The sequence below is a fragment of the Cryptomeria japonica genome, chromosome 2 (assembly GCF_030272615.1).
Source record: "Cryptomeria japonica chromosome 2, Sugi_1.0, whole genome shotgun sequence".
NCBI lineage: Eukaryota > Viridiplantae > Streptophyta > Pinopsida > Cupressales > Cupressaceae > Cryptomeria > Cryptomeria japonica.
The window spans coordinates 20,316,089-20,330,671 of record NC_081406.1 but is presented as its reverse complement, the minus strand read 5'-3'; the positions used below and the strand labels follow the sequence as shown (position 1 = coordinate 20,330,671).

At 38.0% G+C, this 14,583-nt stretch overlaps 1 protein-coding gene across 1 annotated transcript in view; it reads right to left on the bottom strand.

Moving 5' to 3' along the window:
• LOC131035405 (serine/threonine-protein kinase VIK) overlaps positions 1–14,583 on the bottom strand; it is a 322,138-nt gene that overhangs the window by 240,993 nt on the left and 66,562 nt on the right. Inside the window, exons 5-6 of the mRNA XM_057967104.2 lie at positions 2,093–2,187; positions 1,863–1,971 (exon numbers count right to left, since the gene is read on the bottom strand). Coding sequence (XP_057823087.2) covers positions 1,863–1,971; positions 2,093–2,187 — 204 coding nt within the window. The remainder of the gene's footprint in view (positions 1–1,862; positions 1,972–2,092; positions 2,188–14,583) is intronic.

The window sequence follows — 14,583 nt, the reverse complement described above, 5'->3', positions numbered from 1 at the left end:
AAACATGGATAAAACATGCACATATACATTATAGAACCTTAACATATAAGAACTAGCAGAGTTCTTATGGCAAATTTGTGTTAAATTGAGAGTCACAGTCAAATTGCTTATAGAATTCATTGTCAAAATTCAGTCTATATGCAAAATTTATGGGGACATCCCCTAGGAGTCCCCTATCCCCAAGACGTCCCAGGTAACATAGTTCAATACCCATGTTATATTCCCACCCCCAATCACCATAAGAATGTATCTATATTTTCGAAAAAGTGCTCAAGTAATAGTCTCTAACCTTGTTCAAAAAGAACTCACACAAACCAAAAATTGAAGAATATCATCTTTCTATGTTCTGCAGGCTCTACATACTAATGACTTGCTCCCACACACCTTAATGGCTGAACAGATACCAAAGAAAACACTCCTGATTTAAAAAAAATATACTTCCACCCTTAATACACACACCTCCTTACTTCAGGAACACAATCAGATGTTTTTCAAAAAAACGGTTGAGCACCAAGTCAAATCCCCAAAAAAAGAATGAACTCCTACAGGAAGCATGACACTAATAAACAAAAACTCATCGCTCTTTGCATGCGTTGTTTTTTCTGCACAAATAAAATCATAACCTTCTAGCTTTTAAAAACCTCAATATGTAGCTTACATGGCCGTTTTTAAACCAAACATTCCATGCACAGATTGGCCCCACAAACTTTTTCTTCACTTGAAAAAGAATTTTTACCCAATACACAGCCAACTCGAAAAAAAAATTATCACACTACTTTTAAAATATTTTGTGATATCAAATTTGAACACTCCCCATATTCAAAAAAGCGACGGCTCAGGAATAACAAAAGTAATCAACCCACGACCCCCAGTATCTCTGACATACTCATAAAAACGTTCTATAATCCCTGCCGATAAGAAAAGAATTCATTTATAATGCCCCACAATATGAAGAAGGGAAATTAATTTTGTAGCCGTCAATCCTAAACATAGCAAGTGTAAAGGAGTCTCATGGAAATGGTAGAGAATTTAAGTGCCAGCTGTAGGTTACAATCGAATGTAAAAGAAAGTCAACCTCCTCAAATAACTTTCAAAAACTTTAGACATATATAGATTCAACTTGTTTGACTATTCAAAGAATGACATGGCACATGGGCTGATGCAGCAACTAGCAAAATGACAAGCAAGCACACAACTTGCTGATGCAGACACTCATACAGCTCAAGTAGACAGCCAAGAAAGCAGCTCAAGATGCTCAACCAGGCAAGCAAATAAGAAGCTCAAACAAGAAGACAAGCAACCAGGCACCTCAATCAAGAAGGCAAGGAGCTCAAGCAGCTCAAGCAACTTACTCAAATCAATTTGACCATAATGCATAATCAGCATCTTTACAAGCTCAGACATCAATGACAAAAATTCCAACAAACTCCCTCTTTGTCATTGATGGCAAGTGCATCTCCGTCTGCAACCTCCTAGAATCAAGAAAAGAAAACTTCTCAACACATCTCCCCCTGAGAAAACTTCTCAACACATCTCCCCCTGAGATCCTGCTCCCCCTTTGACATCAATGACTGATACACAATTGCAAGTAACCAAAAAGTTGATACAAATCTGCAATGAAACTTGCGAACACTAAACAAGGGGCATGAAATAATGCAATGGATACTCCCCCTGAGCGAAACAACCCTTCAATGATGGAGTGAAACCACTCCTAACATTTGTCTCAGCTTGTCAAGTGTATAAAATTTTACTTAATCTTGAACAAGAAGGAAGATGAATTTAGATCACTGCACCAATAACACAAAATATTGAAAGGAATTCATATTTATAGTGCTCAACAAAATAAAAGAGAAACACTATACCTTAGGTAAGAACTCAGTGAGTATTATTATGTTCTGATTTTGGATAACTGCACCAAGGAATTGCACAATATTGGGATGTCGCAAATTTCTTAACTCCTCAAAGATGTTCCTGTTTAATACCAAACCGAAATGATCATAAGTGAAAAGCACATTTTTCACTTAGCTCTAATAAATACGTTATGAATTCAAACTTCATGGAAAAATAAAAACTTGAAAGTGACGAAACATACTGAGCATAGAAGTCTACTGCATCTTCACTAATTATTGTTGTTTGAACCACCCATGTACCTCTCCATTTGACCTTCTCAACAATGGAATCATTATTCTAAATTGAAAAAAGTTAGAAACGGTCACAAGAACAGGATATAAGTTTGCATTAACATAAATGTGTCAACCAAAAGATACATTTTGAAAGTATTTAGAGATGTATGAAAATAATTCTATGCATTTATTTTTTTATTAAATCTTCATGAGAACTCTATACTTTCATATTTATTTTTATGTATACATAAATAATTTGAAACATGTTGTATCCCATCTATAATTTTATTGTGATACATAAAACATTTTCGTTGTCACCGAATTTGTCTTAAAATTGTGTCATTGAAAAAATTTATTTTCCAACCAAACCAAATCGACATATTTAAATCCAAAAATGTTTTATCACTAAATATTCATACTTTAGCCATCAATTTGAACTTTAATTATTGATTAATAATTTATTATTGATTATTGATAAAATAATTTTAAATTTTTATTATCTTAAATTCGTTATTTAAAAAAGAAAAATATTAAAAATATAAAAAATTACTATTATTAAAAATTAAAAGACAATTTTAAAAATCAAAAAAGCAGCACCAAGTTTGAAATTAGCAAAAGGAGAAATCAGTTTTTAAAAAAACGAAGTTAAAAACTACGACAACAATCTATAAAGTGCATCTTATGTGAGGCACACCTTATATGAATGCCTGATAACAAATACAAGTGCGTCCAAGAGAGGAAATGTGCATCGATCTTTGGCGCAATCAAAATGTAAATTAAGCTGCCAAAGTGTGCCTGTCAGCATTATGATTAGTTTTTTAGGTTTTTAATATATTAATTATTAATTACTAATTTATTCATATTAATTCATTATTTATTGATTTTTACTAAAAACAACTTAGTAAAGTGAAGGTCTAGAAAACCAATATCTATTATTCACAAACAAATTCATTTTTGTTATTCATAAGCAAATAAAGATTGATTTCAAATATTGTCACAAATATTTTTCAGCAATAGTGGTTGAAAATTTCTTAAGTTAATATTCTCTATTTTTCTACATTTAATTCAACTAATAAAAAAAATATTTGTGACAATATTTGATGAAAGTGGAAGTGACCAGTCTGTCGTCAGGCCTACACTTTATTTTGTATAATGTATATGGTCCGGTAAAGACTAGAGAGAAAGCAAAACTATGGGAGAAAATTCAAAGTGATCTACAAAGGCACGATGAGAAAATTATAGAGGGTGTATATTTTAATGTTGTTCTTCCAAGTGATAAACACGGTGAGTTGGGACGGATGGGGCAAGTATAATCAGATTTTGTAGAATGTGTGACTAACAATGGTCTTCTGGACAGAGTTCCTACCAATGGAAAATATACATGGACACACAGAAGAGGGCATTCCAACATCGTAGAGAGGCTAGATCGATTTATCATATCAGATGTTTGGGCAAGCACCAAAATTAAGCAAGCACTGTAATAAAACCAATTCCTATCTCTGATCACTATCCAGTGGAACTAAGTTTAACTGAAGAGTCTAGGCCGGCCAAAAGCCAATTTAAATTCAAAAAAATGTGGTTTCAGTACCCCGACTTTATCAAAATTATGAAGGACTGGTGGATGGAATCAAGGCACATCAAAGGTACGAAAATGTTTATCTTTTGTAAAAGACTTCAAGCTTTAAAACGTAAATTTAAGGACTAGAACAAGAACACATTCAAAAACATCTTTGAAGAAAAGGTAAGGATCAAAGACAAGATGGACCTTCTGAGTCAATTTGTAATCAAGAATGGTATGTCAAAAACAAAATTCCAAAAGGAAAAGGAACTACTCTCAGAATATAATGAAATTTTGGCTCGAGAAGAATGTTACTGGAAATCCAAGTTGCGGAAGAATTGACTGAAGGAAGGAGATCTTAACACTAAATTCTTCCACAACTATACTAAGATGAAAAGGAGTTGGAACTGAATCTCCCAAATTCAGGACAGAGATGGGAGAGTCCTAATGGACGACATTGACATTGAGAATGAAGGAGTACACTATTTCACCAAGCTATTGGGAGGAGAAGGGAGCTCAGAATAGATAGAGTGTGATTACATTAATGATATCCCGCACTTGGTCATAGAGGAGGACAACCAATTCCTAATTGCAGCTACAACACTTGAAGAGGTCAAGTTGGCCACCTTCCAACTCAGGGTGGATAAGGCACCTGGCCCAAATGGGTTTACCGCATTAGTATTTCAAAAGTGTTGGGATTTCATGGCTCCCAACATACATGGTGTGGTGGAGAATCTAGGAAGAAAGGCATCATTCTGAAAGAAATGAATAACACTAATATTGCATTGATCCCGAAGAGGCAGAGTGTTTCCACCTTTGCAGATTTCCAACCTATTTCCCTTTGTAATACAATATACAAGATATATTCTAGTTTATATTTTCTTGATCTATGTATTATATATTTATATGATAAATCTGATTATCTTCTTTTGTATGGCAAGTGAGAGAAGCATTTATTGATTTCGATGTCCTCCTCACAAATATCGATTGATATATATATGCAAGAGGGGAGGATCAAGCAATGCCTTGACCGGTCATGTCTTTTAGAAATGACCAATCAAGACATTACTTGATCGCACCCTTTGACTTATAATTACCAATCGGTGTATACATTAATCAACAACCCGATACAAATCGGGGTCTACGTAACTTATCATTTGACACCAATTGGCGTCTACGTAACTTGTTATTTAACACCAATCAGTGTCTACGTAACTTGTTAACCAATACTAATTGGTGATCGCTTAAGTGATACCAAGCAGTGTATGCTTTGCCACCCGAAAGCAATCAGTTAATCCCAATAACCATCATTAGTTTACTGTCAATAAATTAACCGATATAAATTGGGATACTTGGTTAGCCCGATAATAATCGGTGATCACAGTTATAATGCAAACCGATATTAATCAGTATACTATGCTATGATAGTTTGAACATTGATCGAACTAAGTAGATTGAACATATACAAATGAAGAATGATCATCAAATGAAATAGCTTGAAGTTTTTCCTAGTAGTTTATCGATAGGATAAATGATTGAATAAGAGACTTCATTTATCTCTCATTCAATCATTTATCTTACCGAAGCTATCGTGCATTAACACTCCCTCTTAGCTAGGTAAGATAAATGCAAACAATATATCAAGCATCACAATTCAAATGATGGTTAGTATTCTTTACACAATCTGACTCTCTAGAAAATCATATCACCTAATCACATGATATGAAGTATCACCTAAATACATGATACAAATGTCCATCACATCAATCTTGTGATGACAGGATATCACCTAAGCATGTGATATCAGTATTGCCTAAACATGCAATACTTAAGGATAATCATATGAGAAAGATTAAATTCTCATCTTATCCAAGTTGTGCTATGTGCACTAACACCTTATACAAATGTTTTACCACAACACAATCATGGCACATCCATGACACACCAGAGATCCAACATGATAACTGGTTTGGACATCATAAGATCGTCACCTTATAATGTCTACATACAAGTGTTCATTATCTTGAGAGATCGTCACCTCTTAGATATGAACCTAGGGGATAAAATCCAAAATGTCCTATCATGATAAAGAAGTTTACACATTAAACATCTTATTGATATGCAAATACAGATTACAAAGCAAATTACCTTTCTATCATACCTAAACCTTTTCTGAAGTGATCAACCTTCACTCTGGAAAGAGGTTTGGTTAGAATATCTGCAGTTTGATCTCCTCTCCAAACATATTCTAATTGGATCACATTCCTGTCTACCATATCTCACACATAGTGGTATGGAATCTCAAAATGCTTGGATCTGTCATGGAACACTGGATTTACTAAAAGTTTTATGCAGCTCTGATTGTTACAATGTATAACAGTGGGTTTCACAGGCTCTCCAAACAACCCCACAAGCAACTTCCTAAGCCATACTGCCTCTCGGGCAGCCATAGAAGCTACAATGTCTTCGGCCTCAGTGGAGCTTTGAGCTACAGAAGACTGCTTCATGCTGATCCAAGATATCATAGCTGAACCTAGACTGAAGCAACACCCTGAAGTGCTTTTTCTGTCAGTCACACTTCAAGCCCAATCTGAATCTGTAAATCCATGTAGGTCTATATCAACTTTCTCATATTTGAGACCAAGGTTTAGGGTACATTGTAGGTATCTCATAATGTGTTTTACTGCAACCAAGTGTATCTCAGGTTCACACATAAACTGACTTAGAGCATTAACTGCATAACAGATATCTGGCCTTGTATTTACCAGGTACATCAGGGACCCAATCATCTATCTGTATTGAGTAGGGTCAGTGGGTTGTGACTCTGTTGCTGCTTCTTTAAGTTTATGTAGATTGGGTTCCATAGGAGAGGTCATGGGCCTACATTTTAGCATTCTGAATCTCTTCAAAATGTCTAAGGTATACTTTCCTTGGTTTAGTATAATGTTGTCAGAATTCTGCCATACTTCTAATCCTAGGAAGTAATGAAAGAGTCCCAAGTCCTTCATATCAAATTATTTGGATAGATCTTTCTTGCATTGATCTATAAGGTGATCATTTCCTGTGATTAATAAGTCATCAACATATAAAATCAATATTAGCATATCACCTTTATTCCTTTTGTAGTAGAGATTAGGATCTGCATCATTCTTGGAGAAGCCTACTCCTGAGAGATAGGTGTCAATTCTTTCATACCAGGCCCTGGAGGCCTATTTAAGCCCATAGAGAGCTCTCTTGAGTCTACACACATGAGACTCTGCATCATGAATTTCAAACCCTTCAGGTTGATCTAAGTAGACTTCTTCTAAGATCTCACCATTTAGAAATGTTGTCTTAACATCCATCTGGTGTACCTTCCACCCCTTTGCTGCTGCAATGGCTAATACAACTCTTACTGATGTATATCTAGCAACAGGTGCAAAAGTTTCTTCATAATCTATTCCTTCCCTTTGTGAGAACCCTCTAGCTACAAATTTGGCCTTGTGTTTTTCAATACTACCGTTTGCAGCATGTTTGATCTTAAAAAGCCATTTAGATGATTTCTTAGTTGGCCTAGGAACAATCTCCCAAACATCATTTTTCATAATGGATTGATACTCTTCAGACATGGCATCCTTCCATACTTGATGTTCAAGTGCATCTGATACATTGTTTGGTTCAGCTTTAGAGAGATCATTCATAAGGGCAACATAGCTAGTGAATTTATTAGGCCTTTTGCTTTCTCTGAAGGAGCAACAAACTTTTGAGCTTCTGCTACAGTCTTGGTGGCCCATAGTGGTCTTTTCTTGAGGTTTTCTCTAGGTGGATTTTGAGTTTCACCTATAGTTTCCTCAAGATTCTCCCTCTGAAGTTCAGGAGTAGGATCTTCATCTATGCTAGGGGTACGGATATAGACTTCAGGCTCTAGTGAGCTTTGGGCTCTTTTGAAGGCTAAGTCTTCTTCAAAAATCACATCCCTACTTAGTTCAATATTCTTTTGATCAGGTATATAGATCATGTAGGCTTTGGAGGTTTCACTATATCCTACAAGGATTCCCCTTTTTCCAAAAGGCTCTAATTTTAATCTTTTCTCCCTATGTACATGAATATAGACAGGGCATCCAAATATCCTAAGGTGGCCAATGTCTAGGTTTGTTTTAGTAAAGACTTCCTCAGGCGTCTTATCTTCAAGATGGGAGTGAGAACATTTGTTTTGAATATATACAGCAATGCTAGTTGCCTCTACCCAAAGATTGACATTTAGATTCTGATCAAGAATCATAGCTTTGGCAGCTTCAACGATTGTCCTATTTTTCCTCTCAACTACCTGTTGTGACCATTTCACACATCGCCCCATTAAAATGGGGACCCCCTCTTTTTGCTCGGTTTTGCCTATTTCTCTCTCTCTGCTTTTAGGGTTTTGGGTTGGTGAGTCAGTCGTCTGGACCTGGGGTTAAGCCTTAGGGTTTCCGTTTTGATGTTTTTAAGCCAGAGTCCAGCCCATTTTTGAAGATTGTTGAGCTTCCTCTCGTAAGATGCAATTTTGAAATAGGGTGAATCTGTCAGGAGGTCAAAAGAGTCTGTCTAGGTTCAGTCGGAATTTTGAATGCAAGTCCGAATTTTTTGCCTAAGTGTTGATGATGGAATTTTGAAATTTTGTTTTAGTGATTTTGGCCAAATTTTGGAAATTTTGATAATTGATCCCAGGCATTGGAAATGGCCTAATTTTGCCTTGTGAAGTGACTGAAGTCTTAAAATCTTGGTATTTTGGCCTATGGAAGTGAAATCGCTCCTGTCACTCAGCCAGGGACGAAGGCGAAAATGATATTTTATGCATCTTGGTTATTACTTTATTTCATTTGTCTTGTGCAGGGTCGCCAGGAGATGCAGTTGAACGCGAATTGGAGGTTTTGAAGATTTTAATCTCAAAATTGACAAGTTTTTTAAAAAGTTTAAGGTCAAATCGCTCATGTCCTTCAGTCAAGGACCAGGGCGAAATGACTCATTTAGACCATTTTGACCTCATTTGGATCAAATTGAAGCATCAAGGGCGTAATGGAAGGCGAAATCAACATGATAGAGCGCCAGGATTGAGTCGTTTGCAATAAAAGGTTGAACTTTTGCCCTTAAGGACAAAAAATCGCTCCTGTCCCTCACTGAAGGACCGGAGCTTGGAATCCAAAATTGCCTTGTTCTTGAAAGATTTGAATGATTTCGCAATTTGAGAAGAACGAAGAGAGGTACATTTTATTCATTGAATATAATTTGATTGCACCTCGAAGGAGAGAATTGGCCCTAGAAGCAAAATCGCTCCTGTCCCTCAGCCAGGGACCAGGGCGAATTTTAATGGTAGCTCCCGTCCCTCTCTCAGGGACCAAAGCGATTCTTCCACAAGACAAGTTTTTGGCGAAAGTGAAATGAGTTTTTAAGTTTGAGGCAAGTGAAAGGAGGCATAACGAATCTATTGAAGATCATTTAGAGTTTGCAAGACACCAAATGAAGCCCATATTTGCCAAGTTCGCTCCTGTCCCTCTCCAAGGGGCCAGAGCGATTTCTTCTCAAAACAAATTTCCCACCAAGTTGGAGCAAGGCCCACGTTAAAGATAAGTGAAGGGGAGCATAATGAGCCCGTTGAAGACAAATTTGAAAGTTGGCAAAGCACGAATGAGCCTATAAATGAAAGTTCGCTCCTGTCCCTCAGTCAAGGATCAGGGCGAAATCAAGGTTATCTAATATTCCCCTCCAAGTTTAAGTCGCTCCAGGCCAAGATATAAGGTGGCAATGATGTTTGGAACGCCTCAAAGAGAAACCAAGTTGCAAGGACCGCGAAAAGTGATAGAAATGGTCAAGTTCGCTCCTGTCCCTCACCAAGGGACCAGAGCAAAATGTCTAAGTATGCCTAATTTTGAGATGCCACTTCCATTTCAAACATTCAAAAGGGGGTTAAGGAACACCATTTTATACTTCGAAGGCAATTGCAAGTCGATATAATCAAGGATTAGCACAATGAACAAAATATCGCTCCTGTCCTTCAGTCAAGGACCAGGGCGATATTCATGAAATCAATCTTTTTCTTTCTAGACAACGCCAAGGCAAAATTTCACAAGGTCGAATATGTCTTTGGAAGGATGATGGACAAGGAACCAAACGTCAAAAGGTGATCAACTTGAGCAAAGATGCAAAATCGCTCTTGTCCTTTAGTCAAGGACCAGGGCGATATTCATTAAACTAGTCATTTCCTTCAAAAAACGATAGCAAGGCGAAGTCATGCAAGGTCCGAAATGTCATTAGAAAGGTGATGAACAAGGAGTTAATGTTAAAAGTTGACAATTTGGAGCTAAAATACAAAGTTCGCTCCTGTCCCTCACCAAGGGACCAGGGCGAAAATCACTCAAATATCAAATTTGCCTTGCAAAGAACAAATTAAATATGCGTAGAATGAATGGATGAAGTTATTTCTCGCCTTGTGACGTAAGTTGGCAACCAAAATGATCAAAGATCAAGGAGAAAAGTAAAGTTCGCTCCTGTCCCTCACCAAGGGACCAGGGCGAAAATGGTTTGAGAGACATTCATTCAAAAGATTGAATCGATCAAGCTCAAGGTTCCCAATTAAGATGCTAATTTGGACATAAGGGAAGTGACTTTGAACGTAAAAGGCGTAAAAATCAAGATCAAAATGCTAAAGCGCCCCTGTCCCTCTCCCAGGGACCAGAGCGATAAGGTTAATATCCATTATTCTCCCATGTTTTGGCGCCAACATCATTTTCAAATCGCATTAAATGGAAAATTTCGATAAAATTTAAAATATTTAATTAAAATTTGCATTTAATAAGTGCGCACAAGACATTTAATTAATTAATTTTCCCTTTAAAAAATCGAAACTTTTAAATATGAAGGCATTAAATTAATTAATTATTATTTTAAATAAATAAATTGGGGCGCTTGGGTTTTATTTTTTTTATATTTTGTAAAAGTCGGCCTCCTCTTTTTATTTAAAATTTATTTATTTGCAAAAGTCGGCCTATGGGGATTGAAGAGGTAAGCGCCTATAAAGGGAGGTGTGATATCTCATTTTAAATCATCATTTTATCATCCTTTCATATGCGATTTGGAAGGCAAGGAGAAGTGCGAAATTCCATCCAAGGAGGAGTGCGAATTTTATTGCAAGTGAAGCGAATTTGTCCTCAAGGTGGTGAAATTAACTAAGGAGGTGCCTTTGCTAGAGGAAGATCACGTTGAAATCTTCAAACCTCATTTTTGCCTAAGCGAATTTCCTAATTTTGCATTTTAGAGTTAGCTCTCAAGTGAGGTATGGCGAAGTCTTCCCTTGTCTTGAATTTTGAATATTGATCTTAAATTTTGAATTTTGAAATTTTGAATTTCCTGTAGCTCAATCGAATTTAGGAAATGATAACTCAAAGACTTATCATGAAGTTTCCTAAATTCAATCTCTAATCTAATCTATGTTTATACATTGCAAAATCTATTTCTTATTATGAAATGTTGTGTAGGTGTTACGATGGCGACCCCGAAGGCGGGAGCATCCACCAGTCGTCCAGCTCTCATGAAGGAAGATCAGAAGAACGAAGAATTGGAGACCAAGATCGTGTCGAAGTGGAGCAACATTGGAGATACCAACTTGGGGAACTTCAGTACGAAGAAGTTTCGAGAGGTCCCTTACATTGGCAAGCCGTCACCTGTCGCAAGGAGAATAATTGAAAGTGGCATTATTAAGGCAGCCGGCTTCCCTCCAGCAATCTAGTGCCATGAGTTGATGATCGAGTGTGCTCGCCATTATGATCTGCAGTCCAGATCGATAGTGTCCAAGGAGGGAGACACTTTTGCTTATCTTTCAGAGGAAGCTATCAGTGAAGCTCTTCACTTGCCAGAATGTAAAGATATGATTTATAAAAGCTTAGAAGGAGCCAGGTCCATGTACGAAGATGATCCAGACACTTGCCTAAGCATCATCAATAAGAACTGGTTACTCAAGAGTCGTCCTCGCCTGAGCAAGATTCCGAACACACCACATAGGATTGACTTCCAGGAGGAGTACAGAGATTTGATAACACTGCTCAACCGAGTTACAAGGGCTCCTCAAGCCTTCTATTTTGAGAAGTGGATGTTCTACTTCATCCAAGTGATAGTTCAGGGAAAGGGAACAATCCATTGGGCTAGAATGATTAGCCATTGCTTGGACGTACAGTTAAGGAGATTGAAGGCTACCAAGTCTTTCCACATGTACATCATATATGCCTTGATCAGGAGTTTTGAGTATGCAGGACTGCCTCACAGGGGAGTGATTGGAAGAGGGCCCGGGGAAGTCAGAGTTTGTGATTCCTATGTTCACTTGCATCATCCGCCAGGAAGTAACTACAAGTTAGTCAATGATACATTCACGATGAACATCACCAGGACCTTGCAAGGCGGGATTCACAACCGGCTATCTCAGGATGCACAAGAGCTTGTAAAGAGGTACGGTGCTTGGTTCATCCAATTTCAGAAGTTTACATATATTAGAGTTCATGGATGTCCTTCACCTCCCTACATGTTGCCGAGATATCCGACAGACAGAATAGTGTTACTTGAGGTAACAAGACAGTTGGCCGCTTATGTGAAAGCATTCAGACACAGACATGGAAATGGAGTTCCTGTGCCTATCATATTGGGGAATTCTATTGAGGTATGTCCTAATGCTCTAGCCATGGATGATGCAGAGAAAGAGTTAGCTTTATATTCATTTTCATTCTTTGCCTTGAGAGAGAGCTTTGATCCATATGGGTATATAGAGGAGACAGTCGGAAGAAAATATAAGCATGAGTTTCAGATAGAGGACTTTGTGATGAATCTCTTGGATGACCTGGAAGTGAAAAGAAAGATGCATTCTAGATTGCCTTTAGACTTTATCAAAAAATGCAAAATTTACAGAGTGGCCGACCAAGCTCAAGACAGTGGCAGACATCTCCAATCATCTTATGATCGAGAAAGCAAATCAGTAAGGCTAGATTGGAATGAACCCGAGGTTGTGGATCTAGATGCTTTGATGGCTCCAGTCTTGTCTTGTACTCGCAGATGGGTTGATGTGCAGCATCAGAAGTTGAGAGAGCAAGGCATATCTATGACTTTCACTTTGGAAGAGAGACCAGTTGAAGGAGGAGCAAGTGTAAGTGAGGGTAATCCTAATCCCAAAAATGCAAGCGAAAGCAACCTTCGAAGTGTAAGTGAGGGCAATCCCCCTCCAAGAGGCTCGAAGAGGAAAGAGAGACCTGAGAAAAGAGAATCCTCCAAGAAGAAGCAAGAGGCCAACCGAGATCGTTCATCCGGCACATCTTCTCGACCCGAGAAGAGGACACTTGAGATAGAGGAGTCTATGGAATCAATGGTACAGAACGATAAAGAAGGACAGGCACCTCGAAGGTCACCAAGTGGGTCTCTCCAAGCTAATGAGCTACATGAAGATAAGGAAGATAATGAAGAAACATCTCCTCTCAGAGAAGAAGAAACATTGCCTAATGAGATACAGGTTAGAGAAACAAGGTCTGCCATTCCAGATTGGTTAAAAGAGAGACTAACAAGGGTGATTGTGATCGAGGACGAAGATAATGTGATTGATTTAGAGAGCCTTGTTGGAAATTCTCAGGGAGTGACAGAAAAGAGAAAAGCCACTAAGATGTCCAAGATGATCAGAGATGAGACAGGATCCAGGAAATTACAGATAGCTACACCAGCAGTGGACAAGTATGAAGGTGAGATCCTCGCAGAAGAATTTGATGTAGAGACATTTGAGCTTGGTCCACTCACAGCCGAGCAGATGTTGGATGATGCCACTGATTCATTTGAGGCACTTAAGGACAAGCTTAGAGAAGAAATGGAAAAGAATAGGAAGCTTGAGCGAGAGGTCAGTGCTTGGAGAGGCTACTTTAGCCATCTCAATCAGCCTTTGAGGCGTCAGGATCCAGCAGTATCTCCTACGCAGGCACTTCCCCTCGAATCAGTTGGCGAGGCAGAGAGAGTCAGGAGTTTGGTTCAGCTTATGAGCTCATGGATTGACAAATCCCATACAGTTGCTATTGAATTTGCAACAAGGATGATGCAGACCATTCACCGAGCTATTCAGGTTCTTGAGGTCATCCATAACCTAATGATAACTATAGCTGCCTTTGCTCATACTAAAGATGTTATCATTCCTGTCTTGCAAGTAATCAGGCAAACATCAAGGAAGGTCCTAGTGCAAGAAAAGATAATGGATGGAGGACCTCATAGTTTACTTCGGTGGTCGACTTTACTCCAGATGAAGGAAGTTCTCTTCGAGGACATCAGTACTAGATGCAATCATGTTGAGGAGGTTATCCACCCGATCCAGGACAGAGTGTTTGAGGTACTACGTACTATTCTTGGCAGAAGAATCGAAGTTGAGACAGATGTGGATTTGCAGGAATTAGAAGATAGAGTCAAGGTCATCTTTTGCAAAGATGAGAATATTATTACAGATGAGCAACGGGACCAGATGTTTGCTACCATGCTCCTGATTGAGAAGACCAAGGAACTTGAATCTGAATGGGACGCTGCTCTTCTCAGGGCTTTCGATCAGGTCATCCACTTAGAAGAACGAATGAAGAATCTTCCCGAGATTCCAATTGCTAAGATCGAAGGAATCGTGTCTAGATTCATTGCATATGCTAAAAAAGAGCATTGGAAAGGGAATAAGATTCTAGATGAGAGGTTGTTATAGATGATGTGGCACCTTAATTGTCATTGGTCTATGTCTCCTAGATTTTCGTGCCAAATTTAATATTTGGCTATGCATTTAATATTGTTCAGTAAAAAGGGGGCTATTTGTAATAAACCCTAATTAGGGTTTAGGTGTCATAATCTTGGCCATTGATCTTATTTTGATCTGGACCGTTCATTGTAATTGAGGAT